The sequence below is a fragment of the Cucumis melo genome, chromosome 9 (genome assembly GCF_025177605.1).
Source record: "Cucumis melo cultivar AY chromosome 9, USDA_Cmelo_AY_1.0, whole genome shotgun sequence".
NCBI lineage: Eukaryota > Viridiplantae > Streptophyta > Magnoliopsida > Cucurbitales > Cucurbitaceae > Cucumis > Cucumis melo.
This window is the reverse complement of record NC_066865.1, coordinates 9,540,767-9,562,296: the sequence shown is the minus strand read 5'-3', so window position 1 is coordinate 9,562,296 and position 21,530 is coordinate 9,540,767. Positions and strand designations below refer to the sequence as shown.

The 21,530-nt window shown below is 35.4% G+C and overlaps 1 protein-coding gene across 6 annotated transcripts; it reads right to left on the bottom strand.

Annotated features, from left to right (window-relative positions):
- Window positions 1-284: 284 nt before the first annotated feature.
- On the bottom strand, window positions 285-21,509 carry LOC103503359 (mitotic checkpoint protein BUB3.3). 6 transcript variants are annotated; one of them, XR_007823612.1, is made up of 10 exons: window positions 21,361-21,509; window positions 21,138-21,268; window positions 20,349-20,431; window positions 18,387-18,638; window positions 18,051-18,123; window positions 12,534-12,614; window positions 12,374-12,455; window positions 4,895-4,995; window positions 3,926-4,045; window positions 285-530 (listed from the first exon to the last, which is right to left on the bottom strand). XR_007823612.1 is itself a non-coding variant. In XM_051090027.1 (9 exons), the coding sequence occupies exons 1-9, from the start codon at window positions 21,469-21,471 to the stop codon at window positions 4,000-4,002; spliced, it is 960 nt and encodes a 319-aa protein (XP_050945984.1). In that variant the 5' UTR covers window positions 21,472-21,509; the 3' UTR covers window positions 3,457-3,999. The 6 variants fall into 6 exon arrangements, 1 of the variants encoding a protein (XP_050945984.1); XR_007823611.1 differs by having other exon boundaries at window positions 528-546; XR_007823610.1 differs by lacking the exon at window positions 285-530 and adding an exon at window positions 3,457-3,804.
- Between the last annotated feature and the right edge of the window lie 21 nt (window positions 21,510-21,530).

Genomic DNA, 21,530 nt, shown 5'->3' with positions numbered 1-21,530 from the left:
ATGGAAGGTAATAGTTCTCTAAGATAGTCAGAGATAGAACACTATCTTTGTACTATTTGAGATAGATGGTGATAGTTGTGCATTTCTTTGGTTACTTTTGTTTATAGTAGCCTATAGATGGGGTCCTTCCACATATTTTTGTTCTATTTTAGTTCCATTAAAAATCGATCGTATCATTAAAAGCATTTACAACTTAAGACCAGAATAAATCATAAAATATCATTCATAAACTCTAATATCAATCTATGTGTCTATACATGTATTAAAATATATACAAAAAGAATTATTGCATCTTTTGATTATTTGGTTCAACTTTGCAAGTCCTACTATTGTGACATTTACAGTTACAATTAGAACATCTTGATGAACTTTTAAATTCACTTACAGATGAAATTCTTTGCTTTCTAAATCTTCCAGCTTGACGTTTAACATTAGGAGATAATGTTTTTATGACATCATCTTCAACTCTCCAATCCAAATGAACTCCAACAGGTCGAATACACCCACTATATGTTGCTGACAATGTTTCTCTATGATAAAACTCAACTACATAAGAATAGATATCTAAATTAAGCATCCGTAGACATAGATAGACTATTATCTGAGATTAACCTAATAGGATCAACCTAATAGATAAGATAAGTAAGACAAAAGTAATAAGTATAAATAAATATATCTGAGATAGAAATAGATGGATATTTGAGATAGATATAGGTACAATTTTATCTATGTCTATATCAGGTAGACACAAATAGCAACCTATCTATGTCTATCCATGATTAAAACTCAAATGCAATAGGTAATGTCACTTTGAAAGTTTTTAAATATTTACCCAAGAAGCCTTTTATCCCGAACACCCAATTTCCACTAAATAAAGTTTAAACCTAGCCCAATGTGAAAATTAAAAGCCAATAACTCAAGTTACTGCAACCGATACGACTACAAGGCCTTAACATTTATCAAGATGATTCTCGAACATCCTTAAATACAGTAGAAAGCAGCTATAATCTCCACTAAACTCTTAATCTAGCCTTGAAACATCATGGGTAAATTATTTTTAAGTTCATACCACCAAACATCGAGATCAGATAAACAATACTCATAGATCACAAGAAACTTACTCCAATTAAATGATGACCGAAAACTTAGCTAACACTCAATGATGGTTATCACATTTTGTTATATATATATATAAATCACCCTTATTTTAATCTCCAATATTAAATACGACTAATCCCGATCAATCCGATTGACCGATTTTAAATTTCTATTTAGATTTTAGATATTTAAATCGGACCGTGAAATATATAATCTTTCATTGAAATACTGTAATTGAAGAGATTAATATTCAAATGATGACCATGGAACTCAATTTGAATCCTAAGTGAATTATGAACTTGTTCTTTAATTTGTACGGGTGAGAGTAATCTTAATTACTGACTTAGTGTGCCTACCATATTGGGGACGATATCGAATGGAAAGCTGGAAACATAACTTCATAAGATGTAATTACTTCTTCCTGCTTTAGAGAGAGTTAAGTAGATAGGTTTTTCCTGATGTTGACTCCAAGACTTGAACAATTAGAAGAAGAAAGAAGGACCTCTTGTTCATTAGAAGAAGAAAGAAGGACCTCTTGTTCTTATGCTGCCAGTAGCTCAACTTTTTCTACAGGAAGAAGAAAAGCCGCTACAGAAAGAGCTTAAACAAATTGTTCACTAGAGGATCGATGGTTTTTGTAATTATAGAAGTAAAATAGTAATTTGACAAAGTTGTAATTCGAACAACCTATGAAGGATTGACTTACATGAAATGGCTAAATCAATGGACATATAAATATTCTATAATTCATATAAGTGCAATTATGAATCTTTAGCAGAATGCCCCATAGTTTATGAATGTTGATTAATTATAACTATCGATCCATTAGAATCTACTACTAGCTCCTGACGAGTTAAACAAGGAATTAAGATTTAAAGAATTTAAAGTTTTGAAATCAAATAAGGAAATTAATATAACATATATAAATACGTTACAAAATAAAATATTAAATAGATTTAAATTTAAACATTATAATTTGAGAGTATTAAAAATTGAATAAAGTTAAAATATTAAGTTCATCTTAGTAAGATTCCTATTAAACCTATGAATCAAATTAAAAGTGAACGAGAGGTTAAAACTATAGGTAAAAGAGAAGAAAAAAGAAAGAAAAGAAAGACAAAATGTTACTCCTCTCTCTCTCTCTCGCATCTGTCAATGAATGGTAGCAGAAAGTGATCCTTCTTAGTTGCTTTGTTGAGTTTTTTTTTTTTTTTTTTTTAAATTTTTTTTTTAATTTTTTATAATCCATGAGCACTCACCGACTTGTAATTGTTCCAGTAGGGATCAACTCATTTTTTTCGTTGATGATTACCATCATGCCCCCTTTTTAACATACCGAATCAAACTTACCAGTGTGTTGTCAACGTTTGGGTATTCGACTCCAGCATCGAGTCATTTAATTCTTTCATGTTTGGATTTGATCAGTTTTGGTTCTCTACTAAATTTTTGGCTTCTTCTTCAAGAGTGATTAGGTGCATACAAAATGAGAGGCTGATTTTCTAATATCGACAATCAGCCAGCCAATCGCTTGTCTATGCATGTCTAACACCCTTCAACAAAGACATTTCATTATGTTTAGAGAGTTTTGTGGTGATAATAACAAGAAGAGCATTGTCTTTAGTCATATTTTAGGTGATACATGTCCAGAAATGTATGTTTTAGGATGATAATTCCACATTTGTATTTAATAAAATTGTTCAATTTTTACTAGTTTTATCCCATTAATTATCTTATTTAGATATAATGATCTTATGAAGGTCCTTTTGTCTAAAAAAGTTGGATTTTACTGATTTTACGAACTTCCCCAATAAATTTTGGCTAAAGTCAATGCTACCATATCATACTAGGTAGATGACTTAGACATAAATAAAAAACTCCTCATATTTGATCTCATATGAAGTCTCTTATTTTTAAAGTGACATAATATGTCCCATTTCTAGGCTTTGGGTCATGTTTCTTTACGATATTTGTTTATATCCCATGCCAGTTGAGCCATGTATACCCACCAATTAACATTTCTAATAAAGTTTCGATGCAACATAAATATTAGAAAACCCAAACTTACATTTTTTCTTTTACTTATAGCAGGTAGATTCGAAGAAAAATTCAAATTCTACATTCAAAAGCCAGACTTTTCATCTTTTTACTCATCAATCAAATATTTCCTAAAACATTTTCTAAAAGAAAAATATAGGAAAACATGTTAAAATGATCACAAAGTGGAAATAACTTCCATACCGAGAGAAGGCATGTAGTTGAATATTCCAACATAACTCAGCTAGTTTAGCAATACTCACCAATTCCCAACTCCACATCTTAAAAGGGAAAAAAAGCATGCACACACTCATCAAAGAGATATAATACAACGCCAATGAAGCTCTAGACTTAAATATTATAAATTAAGCATAACACACCTAGTTTAGCAATTCTCCAATTCTAAACTCCACATCTTAAAAGAAAAAAAAAACATCACATAGATAAAATGCAACGTCAATGAAGCTTGACTATGTGTCTATCAATTCTATTAATTGGAGGACAGCAATACAACGCCATCGCTATTCGGCTTCCTTTCCCACCTTGTAAGAATTTGACAAATCGTCATGTTTTTTATTAAAATCCATCATCAATTTTGATCCCTAGTTTGTAAAGAACTTTGGAACTCAACGGTGATAAGTTTTGTGTAAAAATAACACAAACGTCAACAGCCTAAAATTGAACATTTAAAAATTCTACAAATGTAAACAAAATAAATAGGAAATGTTTATAGACCAAAATAAAAACTAAACATACCCTTTTAAAAGCTGGAAACATATGAATAATTTATTACCTTTTTGTGGGAAGCAAGGCAGGATAGGGTAGGTTATGTTATCCAGTGGAAGAAGCAGAAAAAGATTTGAGATTTTACTTCCCCATTACATTATGTAAGAACACTTGAGGAGGCTCTTCTCTGTTGTATAAAATGTGAGATGGGAACATAAAATTAACACCGACAAGTAAATAAAAAGGACAAAGCAGGTAAGAAACCAAAAAGGAAATGTATGGTTTGCGAGAGTATAAAAAGAATCTAAAGTTAACATAGGTTTCTAAGAGAAGGACAAGGAAAAGAGAACACTTGGAATGGATATAAATGGGGGAACTTTCTAATATTGTGGGAGTGATATTTCCTTCGATCTCACTATACTTTGGCATATAAAATATTTTTAATGTTGGTGGACCTCATATCGTTTTTAAAAGATGCTGATGTGGCAAGCAATAAATAGAAGAATTATGCATATTACAAGAATACTTGAAATTTCTTGGCATATGCATAGGTACCAAGCTCTCTTTGATAACCATTCTTTTATTTTATGTTTTTGAAACTTAAATTTAGAGACTACCACTCATATCTTCCTTTATTTCTCTGTTTTGATATCTATATTTTTAAAAAATTTCAAAATCTAAGTAATAAATTTAAAAATTTGATTATCTTTTTTAAAATTTTGGTTAAGAATTTAAACATTCCAAAAATTTAAACATTCTATTGGAAAGGAGAAACTTTATGGACTAATTAGAAATAAAAATTGAATATCATTACCAAACATGGCATCAACGAAACCTAACAATATAGAAACTAAATACAAACTTTGAACGCCAAAAATTGTTAGTTTTGGAAAGCTAAGACCAAATTTCAAGCAACAAAAGTGTAGATTGCTCTTAAATGCAAGCAGAAAAATGCTTTAGTGCAAACATAACAAGCAATAAAGATTTCAAAGAAACAATGAATACGAGAAGAAAGATTATGAATTTCTAAGCGAACCTTTCATTAGCTTCTTGGTACGTACAACTTGAAGCAACAGCCAAAAGTTCCCCTCCGCAGTTGTAAGATAAAGAAGCCACACTATTTGGAAATCTAGGTAACTAAAACAAAATGAACGAGGGTCAGCTCAGCAACTAAGTTCGCCATAGCAACTACCAAAGGTTAGGCCAATAGCAACTAGCAATTTTCAGGCCAATTGACACATGAAAATCACACTACAAAATGTATATGCATTCAATCAACAACAGTCGAGCATTGCACCTCAGATTTTGGTTAAATTTGATGGAACTAATATGGTCCTTCCAACATATTTTTTATTGAAAAGAAGAAAAGGTGAAAAAGTATACGTGGAAAATTCTAGTACAGGGAGAAGAAACCATGATAGAAGTCGCTCTTATTATTTTCTAATAATCAAAAGAGTACTAGAGCGAAAAAAATATAGGCTCTAATAAGCTAGAACAAAAAATAAAAAATAAAACTAGGGTACGATAAATTATACAAATACCCTTGAGGCTGTAAATACTCCACTAGCACCTAGTTTCCAACCGGTTGTATGCTTTCTAAGAAGATTTTCTAAAAGATTACCCATCTTAAAAAGGTCTGCCAATGACAACCAGAAATATGGAAGCAAAACAGTGAACCAGTTTAGTCCAAGAAAGATCCTATTCTTCTTTGGAATTCTAAGCCTCCACAAAGAAGAGAAAAAAATAACATGTCAGCGAGAGGGAAGAAGCCAGTCAAATAAAGGTACAAAAACTTGTAAGACAAATTTACAAAGGTGAGAAGACCAGAAAATCTGTACGGTTGGAATGAAGAATCAAAAAAAAAAAAAAAAAAAAATGAAGTCTATCTCAATGTCTTGATCATGAAAGATCACTACAAAAGAAAAAAGAAGACCCCCTGCCCAAGAGCTAATAACTGAGGTCATCGGGGAGTTTTTTTTTTTAACACAAGGTCCATAGGAGTAATGAAGCAGAAAGTTCAAAGAAAGAGCACTTATTTGAAGCCAAGTAACCTCCTAGAATCGAAGTGTACAACTATCATTTATGAAGAAGTTGATAAAGGATAGATAGCTTTAGAGAAAAAAAAGGAAGACATAGATTGCCTCTCAAGGGCCTCTCTGAAGGTGATGACAAGCTAAGCTAAAATCCCAACCATCGGGGTCAGTCTCATGCTTGCTCACAGTTACCTGATGTCATAAGGATTGAAGTTCTAAGGGGAACCACAACCATTGTTGAAGAAATTGGCACTCAATAAAGAGACACTCACTTGGAAGAAAGAAAGTTTTATTAAGACAATCTACAAATGATGGACACCTTTAGAGAAAACATTCACTCACTTTCAATCAAAGTTTCTTATTAACTCTCTTTCTTTCTTTCTCACTTTGCTTACTTGCTTTGATTTTGCTTGATCCACAAATGAGGGTCACACCTCTATTTATAGGCATGAATTCCTTGGAGCCCAAGCCAAAAAAGTTCTTTAGAGTTCAACCTATTCATTTACATAATTCTAGATATTTCTCTCTTATCCTTATCTAAAAGAATTCTTTATCCTAAAAAATCTAAGATATTTCTAGGTTTCTTCTTTAATTTACATAATTCTAGAATTTTAATCTACTCATTTAATATCTCTAGAAGATTCTAGTTAGTGTTGCTATATATTTTGACACTCCCCCTCAACACTAACCATCCTTGGTCTTTCAATCTGTAAGACCTCCCATTATTAATGTGTATAAGAGGAAGGGCAAGAAAGGAATTACACAAGACAGCATGGAGGAAAGAGAGAATGGAAATGGAGCAGTGGGTTAGTGGAACAGCAAGTGGGCCCTACAGGATAATATTGTTTGTCCTATTCGGACAATTGTCTTATAAATAGCAAGGGGAGGGTAGTATTCTAGGTATGAGAAAATATATGGAGAATGTTTTGGTAAAGAGAAGGGATTGGCGGCTGGGGGAGTCTATCTTAGCCTAGAGAAATAGGTTGGTTTGTTCTTTGTTGTTTTCCTTGTGTTTTTTCCTAGTTATTTCTATTCTATAGCTTGTATCTACTGTTTTGGCAATATAAATATATAAATACAGAGTGCTGCCTCTGTTTTTGCCATTGATTTAGTACAAATAGTGTAAGAAAAGGGTGAGTCTTCTCACACAATCATCCCAAGTTGTTGCAGAAACTTCGTATGTTTGGTTGCAGGTAGACCTTTTGTGAAAATATCTACAATTTGATCTTCAGTCTTTATTGGCTTCATCTCATTTCCTCTTGAAGTACCTTTTCTCTAATGAAGTGATAATGTACCTCCACACATGGAAGACTGGATTCTCAACTAAGCAAATTGCAGATAGGTTATCACTTTATAAAATTGCTGCATGATTAATCTCTTGACGCAAATCCCTCATTAGTTGCTTTACCCACATATTCTCTTGTGTTGCTGCTCTATACTCTGTCTCTGTGGTAGATAAGGAAACTGTTGGTTGTCTCTTGCTACACCAAGAAACTGCTCCACAACCAAGTTTAGACAAGTACCCAGTAGTTGATCGTCGTGTGTCATGATCTCTTGCATAATCAGCATCACAGAAGCCTTCTAATTTGCAATCCTGTCCTTTCTTATATAAAAGGCCATATTCAGTTGTTCCTCTGAGATATCTTAAAATTCTCCGAACTGCTTCAAGATGAGGCTTCTTTGGTTTCAACATGTAACGACTTACAACTCCGACAGAGTATGAGATATCAGGTCTTGTTAAGGTAAGGTAGATCAAACTGCCTACCAACTGACGGTACATTGTTGGATCTGCAAGATCTTTGCCTTTATGCATGCAGAACTTTTGTTAACCTCCATTTGTGTAGATATTGGCTTGCAGTTACTCATACCATACTTCTGTAGAAGATCATTCACATATTTTTGTTGCCCAAGAAACAATCCTTCTTCTGAGTACTCCATCTCTAGTCCAAGAAAGTGCTTTCATTTCAAAGCGGACTAGTAGGTTCTGCTTTATTTGTCGAACTTCTTTTATATGGTCTCCTGTTATGATTAGATCATCCACATATACTAATATAATTGCGACCTTTGAGTCTTGAGCTTTGATAAATAAACTGGAGTCTGCTGAAGCTACTGTAAAGGCACTTTCAACAAAAAATTCTGCAATCTTTCTGTACTAGGATCTTGGCGCTTGCTTCAAGCCATATAAAGCCTTTCTTAGCTTGCACACAGTCATGATGAATTTTATCCTCAAATCCTTTTGGTTGCTCCATATATATATCTCGATCCAACTCTCCATTTAAGAAGGCATTCTTAACATCCATTTGCCATAGCTTCCAGTTCTTATTAGCAGCCAGTGCCAATAAGACTTGAACAGTGGTGAGCTTTGCTACTAGGCTGAACATCTCATCATAATCCAGACCATACTATTGAGAAAACCCTCGAGCGACTAACCGAGCTTTGTATCTCTCCATTGTTCCATCTGCTCGTGTTTTAACTTTGTAAACCCATTTACATGATATGGGTTTAACATCCTTAGGTTTTGGTACCAAGTCCCACGTATGATTTTTTTTTAATGTGTCAACTTCTTCTTCCATGGCTTTTCTCCATTGGATGCTTTGTGACGTTTCTTCATATGTTGCTGGCTCTTCAAATGTTGCTAATGCTGCATCTACATGCCTGGAATTTGGTTTTCTTATTCTGGTTGACCTCTGTAATTGTGGTTCTTGATTATGTATTCCACCTTGCCAAGGATTTTGTGTTCTTACCTGTTCTTTTTCATCTTCATCTTCTGTTGGAGCCTGTTGTACCTGACTTATCTCTTCTTTTGATCCTTCTTTGAAAGACTTCTTATCCTTGGTTGACTTTTCTGATTCGGGTGCCCACCACGATGATGCTTCATCAAATATAACATTTCTTGATGTGTAGCATTGTCCACTAATAGGATCAACGCACCTCCACCCTTTTCTTTGGTTGTCATATCCAACAAAGATGCATTTGATTGCTTTCTTGTCAAACTTGCTTCTCAAATGATCTGGTACGAATACATAGCATACACAACCAAAGACTCGGAAGTGTCCAACTGTTTGCTTGATATTCAACAACTTTTCATAAGGTGATTTGAATTCAAGCCTTTGTTGAGGAAGTCTGTTAACCACATGGGCCGTTGTTCTCATACGCTCAACCCAAAATCTTCCTGGAACATTACTTGCATGTAACATGCTACGACATACTTCTGCAAGATGTCTATTTTTTCTTTCTGCCACTTGATTTTGTTGTGGAGTGTTTGGACACGTTAACTGATGATATATCTTATACTTTTGCAAGTATTGGGAGAATTCATTAGAGATATATTCTCCCCCGTTATCTAAACGTAAACATTGAATTCTCTTTCCTAACTCATTTTCAACTTGTTCTTTGAATTCTTTAAATTTTGTAATTGTTTCGGATTTTTCTTTCATAAAGAATACCCAAACATACCTGGAGAAGTCATCAATAAAGGTCACCATGTAGCACATTCCACCGATTGAAGATTGCTCGACAAGACCAAATACATCTGAATGTACCAACTCCAATGGTTGTTTTGCTTTGAATTTGGACTCCTTGAATGGCAATTGATGTGCTTTTCCATACTGGCAATCAACACATACCATGTCTTCTCTGATATCGAGTCTTATTGGCACTGGCTGCTAGTAAGGACTGGAAGCTATGACAAATGGATGTTAAGAATGCTTTCTTAAATAGAAAGTTGGATCGAGATATATATATGGAGTAACCAAAAGGATTTGAGGATAAAATTCATCATGACTATGTCTGCAAGCTAAGAAAGGCTTTATATGGCTTGAAGCAAGCACCAAGAGCCTGGTACGGAAATATTGCAGAATTTCTTGTTGGAAGTGGCTTTACAGTAGCTTCAGCAGATTCCAGTTTGTTCGTCAAAACTCAAGACTCAAAGGTCGCAATTAAATTAGTATATGTGGATGATCTAATCATAACAAGAGACCACATAGAAGAAGTTCGACAAATAAAGGAGAACCTACTAGTCCGCTTTGAAATGAAGGAACTTGGAGAACTAAAGCACTTTCTTGGACTAGAGATGGAGTACTCAGAAAAAGGATTGTTTCTTGGACAACAAAAATATGTGAACGATCTTCTACAGAAGTATGGTATGAGTGACTACAAGCCAATATCTACACCAATGAAGGTTAAAAAAAAAGTTATGCATGCATGAAGGCAAAGATCTTGCAGATCCAACAATGTACCGTCAGTTGGTAGGTAGTTTGATCTACCTTACCTTAACAAGACCCGATATCTCATACTCTGTCAGAGTTGTAAGTGGTTACATGCAAAAACCGAAGAAGCCTCATCTTGAAGCAGTTCGGAGAATTTTAAGATATCTCAAAGGAACTGAATATGGCCTTTTATATAAGAAAGGGCAAGATTGCAAGTTAGAAGGCTTTTGTGATGCTGATTAAGCAGGAGATCATGATACACGACGATCAACTACTGAGTACTTGTTTAAACTAGGTTGTGGAGCAGTATCTTGGTGTAGCAAGAGACAACCAACACTTGTCTTATCTACCACAGAGACAGAGTATAGAGCAGCAGCCATGGCAGCACAAGGGAATATGTGGATAAAGCAAGTAATGAAGGATTTGCGCCAATAGATTAATCATGCAGCAATTTTATACTGTGACAACCTATCTGCAGTTTGCTTAGCTGAGAATCCAATCTTCCATGGAAGGACTGTGGAGGTACATTATCACTTTATTAGAGAAAAGGTACTTCAAGAGGAAATTGAGATGAAGCCAATAAAGACTGAAGATCAAATTGCAGATATTTTCACGAAAGGTCTACCTGCAACCAAGCATACGAAGTTTCTGCAACAACTCGGGATGATTGAAAGACCAAGAATAGTTAGTGTTGAAGGGAAGTGTTAAAAATATATAGCAACACTAACTAGAATCTTCTAGAGATATTAAATGAGTAGATTAAAATTCTAGAATTATGTAAACTAAAGAAGAAACCTAGAAATATCTTAGATTTTTTAGGATAAAGAATTCTAGAGAATTCTTTTAGATAAGGATAAGAGAGAAATATATAGAATTATGTAAATAAATAGGTTGAACTCTAGAGAACTTTTTTGGCTTGGGCTCCAAGGAATTCATGCCTATAAATAGAGGTGTGATCCTCATTTGTGGATCAAGCAAAATCAAAGCAAGTAAGCAAAGTGAGAAAGAAAGAAAGAGAGTTAGTAAGAAACTTTGATTGAAAGTGAGTGAGTGTTCTCTCTAAAGGTGTCCATCATTTGTAAATTGTCTTAATAAAACTTTCTTTCTTCCAAGTGAGTGTCTCTTCATTGAGTGCCAATTTCTTCAACAAACCATATCCTGAGAAGGGCAGATTTCTTGGTATCAAAAATATCGATCCTCAGACCACTCTCCTAGGTTTCAACAACCCTCTAATTTACTAATGCTACCTACTTCCTTCCTCAGTTTATTCCCAAAAAAATCTCTTATGACCTTTCCAACTTTTATTTATTTAATTTTTGGCAAAGGTTTTTAATCACGAGGGACAAGAGGGATAATCAATCAAAGAGGTGGAGAAAAAACTTGCTGAGCAGAATACATGAAATCGCCACATCCATTCCCTTCTCCAAGGATTTGTAGAATTCCACTCAGAGTTAAAAATGTCTAAGGTTTACTATACTTCGCACACTGGTGCTTCTACTACAATGTGTCCAGTCTTGTTTTCATATTTATATTAGCTGCCATTCACAAACAATCTGTCGTAAGAATAGAATTAGGAAGATAATTAGAGTTCAAAGGCATATTACATTAGCTAGGGAAAGTTTTATGGTAATTTGCAATGAATAGAGTGGATAAGAAAGAATGAAAGTAAACATTGATTCAGCTGGTTCAGGCTTGAGTGGACTTAAGAAGGGAGAGTCCATCCAAGTACCTCAAGTCATCAGGTTACTTGGGTGACTTTATATTTCTTTTATATTTAATACTATTCTAGTTGTTTGAATTCTATTTCAATCACACTGCTCTATATACTGAAATGACAGAAACTTTTAATGCATTCAACCAAAAGATACAAACACGAAATTTTGCTACTAATACAGGTTGTTGAAGAGGAAGAATTTGCATGTTGCATATGTGATCCTTGGTTGGACTTGGAATAATTGATGACTGCAGCCTGACGGCTCTCACCATACCTAAGGCCTAAGGGCATTTATTGAGGAATCCTCCTTGTTGATTGCTAACATCGGGAACTTGAGACGGACCATTTTAAAGATGAATTTTCAATAGGATAGCAGAAACTTATAACTACGTTTTTAAGATGAAGTTTCTAGTACATCAAAAACTAAAATTAAAATACTTATTCTCAACTGTGCGTTTCAGGGTCATCAATCTATATGCCATATTGAAGAAGAGCATGCAATATCAGAATTAAAAACACCTTTAACAATGAGATAATGTACTAAATCAAGCAGATGATACCTCAAGTATTCTTGTCTTTCTTCGGAAATCCCATATGCTGACAAAGCCTGCATTATCACCCGTAGCAAAGGCACCATGATGTCTAAATGAAAATATAAAATTAGAATAATGTGAAAAAAGATTTTGCCCCGCTGAACAGTAAAGAAATTATAGTGCATACATTGGATTAAACACAATATCATTCACCGACTCCAAATGGTTTTTTGCTGCTTTTGACTTTGGGTGACACCTAAAAGTATATCTGCTTCAAAGAATAAAAGGAATAATGTCGTGCATAAGAATAATGCACCCTGAAAATTATTGCACAAGACAAATAATGATTGAGGAAAATTCAGAATATCTTTCTTTGCCAATTGAAAAATAATACAGAAAAGAGTCCAAAGAAGAAAACAAAACAAATGCCAAGTTCATCATGAAAACTTAAAAGTAAAGGTAAGCTATAGTTCTTGAGAACTCTTAAGCATTTTATTTTATCAGGTAGAAAATTTTGTTTCCAATAGTAAGGCACATATAGCATCATGCAAATAAATTTAATTGTTTGTAGTGTAAGAGAGATCACCAAGTACAACTCTTCTGCAGCCAAATAAAGAACTTGGATTCTGTTAAGGTTAAGCTTAAAATGAAACAGGCACGAACTAGATAACAAAATTGGCATCCAAAAATATACACAAGATGACAGGATCCTAGTTGAAATGTGATAGATACTGGATTCTTATATTTATGTAATGAAGAGATAAAGTGCCAATATCAATGTACAACCACTCAACTCAGCCAATTCAAGAGGGTTGTAGCTCTCTCCAAAATCGCTCTACAAACTCCAAAATTGCTATACAAAATTGCAATGGGTCGAGAATTTTGAGATAACACTGATCGTAGCCAAAACCCTGAAGCATTTGTTTCAATTGTGAACGACAATGAGAAGTCTGGGCGAGCCAAAATGGGGACAGATATCATTACTTGCTTTAACTGCTCAAATGCTTCAGTGGCTCTTTCATCCCATTTAAATCCGTTCTTCTGTAACAGCTTGGTAAGGGGTGCGGCAATATCCCATAACCTTTTACAAACCTTCTATAATAGCCTATGAGGCCCAAAAATCCCCTCAATTCAACACGTCTTTTGGCTGTGGCCAATTGACCATCGCTTTCCCTTTTTCACCATCAATCTCTACTCCTTTACTAGATATCCAACGGCCTAAGTACTGAATTCGGGAGTGCCCAGTGACACATTTCTTCTCATTGGCAAACAATTTATTGTCCTTCAAAATATTAAATACCACTCCCAAGTGTCTTTCATGTCCAGTAATGTCTGTGCTATAGACTAGGATATTGTAAACAAAACCAGTACAAAATGCCTTAGGAAAGGTCTGAAAACATGGTTCATTGGTGACTAAAAGGTGGCCCGCACATTAGTTAATCTGAAGGGCATAACCATGAAGTCGTAGTGTCCTTCGTAGGTGCGAAAAGCTGTCGTCTCAATATCCTCCTCCCTCTTTCTAATTTGGTGATACCCAAAGCTTAAATCCAACTTAGAAAAAATTGCCACACCATGTAGCTCATCGGCTAAGGTACTTGATTTAATTTGCAATAAACTACACAGAAATGCCACCCCCCATCTCTTTTCTTAACCAGTAATACAGGGATTGAATAAGGGATTTGACTATGTCTGATGATCTTGCTTGCAACATTTCAGTTACTAGTCTTTCAATCTCTTCCTTCTAGATGTGCCCATACTTATATGGCCTGACATTGATGGGTTTCTGTCCATCCAATGTCAGTATCCTATGGTCTACTATCTTTGAGGAGGTAACTTCTTTGGTACCTCAAAACCTCTCTATATCTCTTTAGCAATTCCTGAATCATGGGTAATTCAGACTCCTCCCCTTTCTCTTCACCATCACTTTCATCTTGGTTTCCTTCTTCAATCTCCATGTTCTTCTGAAATTCCAGTAAGAATCCTTGGTTTTCCACCTCCCAAGTCTTGGTTATAGTCTTCAATAAGCATTCTGTCTTTGCTAATGATGGGTTCCCTTTTAGAATGACTTAGAGAGTTTCCGGACATGAAAGTCATAGTCATCGTCGGCCAATGAACGCCCATGAATCCAGTAGTACTCAGCCATTGCATACCCAACACTACATCAATCTTACCCAATTCTATAGCTAGGAAGTCTGCTACAAGAATCAATTTGAGTAGCTTGATTTCAATGAATTTGCATATTCCTCTTCCTTCTAATGTTGAATCGTCCCTGATTGTTACTCCAAACTTAGCCTCCTTCTCAAGTGGTAAATTTAATTTCTTGACAATTCCCTGATGGATGAAACTGAATCGCCCCACTGCCAATTAGGATGATTACCTCTCTGCCCCTCACTGTCCCCTTTAATTGATCATTCCTTTGGACGTAAATCTCAGGATGGTTCGAAATGCAATTTCAGTTTCTCCCATCACCTCTGGAGTTTTCAACTCCACCACCTCAAGTTTGGTCTCCTCCTTGTTTTCCGCCTCATCTTTGTCATTCATAATGAGTAACATCAACTCATGATTCTCTTTGATATTGCATCTATGCCACTAGGAATATTTTTCGCTATAGCAAAAGCATAACCCCTTGTCCAATCTTGCCCTAAACTCACTGTCCGACAATCGTCTCAACGACGGCTCCCCTATCGTGTAGTTGCCCTTGATCAAAATTGAAATCTGTCTCATAGAGTACTTAGTTCGTCTTCCCTCTTTCTTTTCTAAATTCACTACTTTCCCATCTTTCATAACTTGGGTTTGGGCCTCAGAGGTACTCGACCCACGAACACCCACTTCGTTTAAGGCTAACTTTAAGAGCCAAGTTTCTATCATTCACTAATTGGGCCTCTCTCTAATGTTAAGGGTTGACAGCTCTTCACCTCCGCCTGCAACGTTAACTCTAAATGGGTTACGAAAGCATCTATCATGGCACTTTCTACCATCTCCGACAAGGGCGTGGAGTAATTCAAAAACTTCTTTCCATAGTCTATATATGACCCATCTTGCTAAATGGGACATATACCAAGAATTTTTTAGCATTTTAAGATTCCTGGGGAAGGAAACCTATGTGCTTGACTCATACGCATTCAACCTAGTGCTTGACTCATACGCATTCAACAAGATGGGACATATATTGATTATATGACGAAGTTCTTGAATTACTCCGCGCCCTTGCCGCAAATGGCAAAAAGTGTCCTAATGGATGCCTTCGTAACTGAATTAGAACCAACCTTGCAGGCAGAGGTAAAGAGCCGACAACCCTTCACGTTAGAGGACTGTATGAGAGAGGCCCAATTAGTGAATGATAGAAACTTGGCTCTCAAGTTGGCCTTAAATGAAGTGGGCATTCGAGGACCGGGTACCTCTGAGGCCCAAACCCAAGTTATGCAAGACGGCAAAGGAGCGAATTCAGAAAAGAAAGAGGGGAGACGAACGGAGTACGCTATAAGACGAATTTCAATTCCAATCAAGGGCAACTACACGAGAGGGGAGCCGCCGGTGAGACGATTCTCGTACAGCGAGTTTAGGGCAAGATTGGACATGGGGTTATGCTTTCACTGTCATGAAGAATATTTCCAAGGGCATAGATGCAAGATCAAAGAGAATCGTGAGTTGATGTTACTCGGTATGAATGAAGAAGAATTCTTTGAGGCTAAAATCAAGGAGACCGAACCTAATGTAGTGGAGTTGAAAACTCTGGAGGTGATGGAAGAAACTGAAATTGCACTATGAACCATCCTGAGATTTACTCCAAAGGAACAATGAAATTAAAGGGGTAGAGAGGTAATCATCCTAATTGATAGTGGGGTGACACAATTTCGTCAATCAAGGAATTGTCGAGGAATTAAATTTACCACTCAAGGAGGCTAAGTTTGGAGTAACGATTGAGGACGGTTCAGCATTAGAAGGAAGAGGAATATGCAAACGCATTGAAATTGAGCTACCCGAACGGTAGAAGACTTCCTAGCCATAGAATTGGGTAAGGTTGATATTGGTGCTGGGTATGCGGTGGCTAAGAACTACTAGGTTCATGGGCGTTCATTGGTAGTCGATGAATATGACTTTCATGGCTGAAACTCTCAAGTCATTCTGAAAAGGGACCCATCATTGGCAACGACAGAATGCCCATTGGAAACTATAAACAAGACTTGTGAGGTGGAAGACCAAGGATTCTTATTGGAAGAGGATCTAGAAGCGAAGACTAGCTATAATCAACATTTTGAAAGAGGATCCGGAAGGGAAGACTAACTATAAATTGGTGACTGGTCGGTTTCTTTATAAAGGAAGGTTAGTACTATCTAAAACTTTGTCTTTAATTCCAGCCTCACTTCATACTTTTCATGACTCGTTTTAAATAGAGACATACTTCTATATCTCCTATCGAGAGGAAATCTTTCATGAGCCCATCTAGTGATATTAAAGTCTCTACCTATACACCAAGCCTTAGCCGAACAAATTGAAAAGGAGGACAATTCGGACCAAATCAACTTTCTTTCTCCATACCCCTGTACACATTAGTGATCCAAAATTTCTGCTAGCATCACGAGGGGCATTTTATTGATAAGGAAATTCTCTCTCTTTCCCCCATATCTAGGTTTCTCTATTATTCTCGCTGTTTAACTCTCTTGTACTTTGAGTTTGTTAATAATAAAGAAGCTTGTCTCCGTTTCAAAAAAAGATAAGGAAAAACGCCCTTTGATTACCTCAATAACCAAAATCGAACTACTATCCCACATAGTCAAGATTCCCCCAAAAGAGCGAATTGATTCCACAAAATCCCAACCAATATCTCTAGAGTTCCATAGTGATTTTATAAAAATAGCATTGAGATATTCTATTTTAGATTCTTGAATCATGACAATGTCCGGATTGCAATTTTTTATGAATCTTTTTAGGGCGGCTTCCTTAGAGATGTCTTTTAGGCCCCTCATGTTCCAAGAAACTATCTTCACGAGGCTGAGTGAGAGAAAATAATACTAGGTTGTCTCCTTAAACCAGAATAATACCACAACCATCGACTAAAGACAGCAGATCCTTAGGCAATTCCGAGGGGACTTTTTGATAGGAGGGATGACAGCTTCATCAAATAAAGCAGTAAGGTCTGCCCCTTCAATCTCTACATTAATCTTGTGATCAAAAGCACTAAGGATACCAACTGACTCTTCATCGTGCAAAACTTCCCTTTATTCTTTTCTTTATTGTTTGTAGTTTTGCTTGCTGTTATCTACTCTCTGTTTTGAGTAATCTTGTGAAGATTGTTTTCCCTCTATTTCGATATATATATGTAAAGCATTACAGAGTACTGTCTCTGTTTTTCTACAGAATTGTTGGGATTTTCTGTTGGGATTTTCTGAGTGGCAGGTCCGTCCTAACAGTTGCACATATAAAAATTCAAATAATGATCAGGGGAAAAAAACAGAGATAACAAATCAAAGAGGAGTCCACAATATCCAGAAAATACTTTCAAACAAATTCCAAGTTTTTTCTTCACATACATAAATGCATGCAATTGAACCAGATGCCAGAATATTGCTGTAGTACTCCAGAATGATAAGATATATGCTATATACTAACTTGAGCTTGTTTAATATATTATCTAAGTAATTAGCATTAAATCCAAAAGTAGGCAAAGCAAATGAATCTGAGTTCTGTGTGCTATGATAAAAACCTAATGTCATCTGTTTGGTCCAGACAAGCAATATCCAGAGCTACACGTCCATCGACTGATCCAACCGCAACTCCTGCAACAATAGTAACTAAAGGAGGTCAATACAGTTCAAACAAGGATTGTCCTAATGTTATATAGTTTTAACAAAAGGTAAAGATTACTTGAAAAAATAAAGGAAAGAAACAGGGGCATCCTCAGCCAAAACTTATCAGAAAGAAACTGCAAATACAGTTATCTGAAAGAAGTGATCTGGCCCCATAATCCATGTTTTCAAAATATCATTAACACAAAAAGGATCGGTGATATATTTGTAACATGCCAAATAACATAACCTGCCTTCACTATAAGGAACTGAGCTAACACAGGCCACTGGAACTTTCATGTAAGAATCTTTCAGTTGAATTGATTTCTCTAGGTTCCGTAAGTCCAATAAATATACACATGCTCCTGAAGCCACGATTAAATTAAATCCAGAGAGAGACATGGATATCACATCTGAACCCATATTTCTCACAAATGACAGAGATTTTTCGTTACGGGTGTCCCACAACTGTATCTTCCCATCCAACCCTGCTGTTACTATTTGGCCTACAAAAATAAAGTAGATCGTGTTGGTCAATAACAAAGTTGCAAAAGATCAAAAGATTTTTCTAACTAACGCAGATTATACATACCCAACCATTAAGAAAATAAACCGGAAACAACACTTTTCACTAAGAAAATAATAAAAAGAAAAAGAAAAAAAAAAGACAGCAGATCAAAGATATAAATACCAAATGCAAACAACAAAAAATATTAATATAAAAAAATAATAATGACAGAACTAATTAGGAAAGATGAAGGCTATCCCAGCTGCAATAGGTATCTTGAATGGAGTAACCAGCAAATTTCTTAGATAGGAACGCCCCGAAGAAGATTTCAAATGGGCCAATTCCAATCTGACAAGACTGGAACAAGAACCAATAAATAAAATCCTACATGACCATTTACAAGCCTTTGTAAATAAAGATCCTATATGACTGTTACGACATGGCTATAAGCCCATAACAATCTTTTCAAATAAAAGAAGACAATAAGCCGTATGACAGTCAATTAACTTGGTTACTTGAAAGAGAGTAGACACTACAATCATCTTCAAAATGTGTAACACCCTGAGTTTAAAAGTGGTTCATGAATGAACTGATATCATATCTAAAAGGACTCGTGTTGATTTGTGAAGACAACTTTCGCTCGAATGAGCCTTTAAGACAAGAATGACGTGGTCAGGTTGCAAGGAATGTAAGGTAATGTCAAGGCCATTAGTTGCCAAATTCGAATTTCGAATCCAGGGGTCAAGACGTTACAGATGATATTAGATCGAAACCTATCCTAGTAAGATGTGGTTCAGGGACAAACCAAACGAAAGTGGGTGGACATATAACGACCCGAGTTTATAAGGGGAACATGAATGAACCAATATCACATTTGAACGAGAGGGATCTTGAAGACGTGAAAGTAAGATTAAGAAAAACTTAAAATAATTGAAAGTTACTACATATACAAACAAGGTGCATCTTCCTTTACGATGACTCAAGTATAGAAACTCCAAAGTTAAGCGTGCTTAGCTTAAAACAATTCTATGTTGGGTGATCTTCTGAGAATTTTCCAAAGATGCATATGAGTGAAGGCAAAGCATGCTAAAAGAATTTTTGTTGATTTGTGGGAATAAATTTCACTTTAATAAGCTTTTAAGACAAGCAAAAATGACGAAGCCATGTTGCAAGGGCTGCATGGGAATGCCAAGACTGTTAGTTGCCGAATCCGGATTCTGAATCTTAGGCTTGGGACATTACAAACTATTTGGGATTTTTTTATGTTGTAGATCTGTTTCCCTAGAACTTGTGTTCAAAAATAATCTGGCAAAATCTACCGGCACCAATACAGCAGAAAAAAGAGGAAACAACTTAAAAGAAAACCACTGGGGTCATCAAAAGAAAGAGAAAATATGACAAACAAACCAAGGGTTCAATGTAGGCCTAGCAGTAACCAACATATTAGAAAAACTTTATTATGTGATTTCATGATAAAGAAAACGAAATATCGGAAAATGATACTTAACTCTGCATCTGTAGTCCAGTGTAGAGTTTGCTAACTCTTAATATTGCCCAATGAGGTTCAACAAGTTCCAAAGGAAAATATAATCCAGTCATTAAAGTGCACGCTAAAGGCAAAGTATAATTTAAAACATTTTTCAATAATTTACCAAAAAGAAACTGTTGTCTACAAACCACTAAGTTATATCAAGTGGTAAGAGCTTACATGTTTGATCAGAATATCTAATATGGGTTACACTATCATCGTGCTTTCCAACAGTCTCAAATATCCCTGATTGCAATTCGTACCTAGAAAAGTTTTACTGAAAGCCATTAGCATCTGTGCTCAAAGAATCCAACCATCACACAATGCTGCTAACATACAACATAAGTCTTTTTAGCCAAACAGAAAGGTAAATTAACAGACAGGCAATGGAATAGCACTGAAATTAATTTTTTTAGAAACTAAAATAAAGTAACAGCACCTAAAATACTAATAATTTTTCTGTTTTTTTGACATAGACTCAAAATATAACATATTTTCTAATATGAAACAAATAAAATGTATATACAATATTCCAGATAGACAAAGCATCCTGTTAGAAAACGAACCAAACCAACACATTCCACCATGGAATATGGAATGAGACAAAAAGAGGAAAAAGAAACTGCTGAATGTACAATTACTCCGCAGCAAATACTAATAGTAAAGAATTTAACTCGATCCTAAACATCTTACTCACATTTAAATTCAAAGATTTCCCTTGACCCATCTAATCAAATGGCCAGCAAAACAGCTAATACTATATTACACGATTACAAGGTAGCCTTTTCTTCTTCTTAGCCTTAACCCACAAGAATACCTTATGAATTTTTTCCCCTCTTTTTTATTGATTGATCTGCAAAATTGCTTAAAAAATACGTCATCCGAATATCATAATCTACACAAAAAAGGCATTGTGATACTAAGCCAGCGTAATTTAACAATAAAAATTTAGAAATAAAAGTTCCAAACCTTCTTATGCAGCCGTCAGAAGCAGCGCTCAAAGCTAATGATTCGTTCTGGAAGCAACAATCCAGTAACGCAGCTTCAGATGTAAGTTCAAGTCTCAGTGTACAATTATCAACATCATACAAGCGAAGAATCTGTCTCAAAAGAAACAAAACCCTAGAAGTTCAATAAGAATAAACAAAAAGCAAGTTTACAATAAAGGTCCAGCATCAAAATGAATACTAACAGAGTCCCATGAAGAAACTAGGAGATTATTCGAAAGAGGCGCAAATTGAAGTGTAGAAACTGCATCTTGGATAGGAATTTGAAAATCCAGCAAAACCCTGTTGGAATCCATACCCAGGGATGGAGGTTCGACTATGAAATCAAAAGAGGCGGGAATCGAAGAAATGGAAG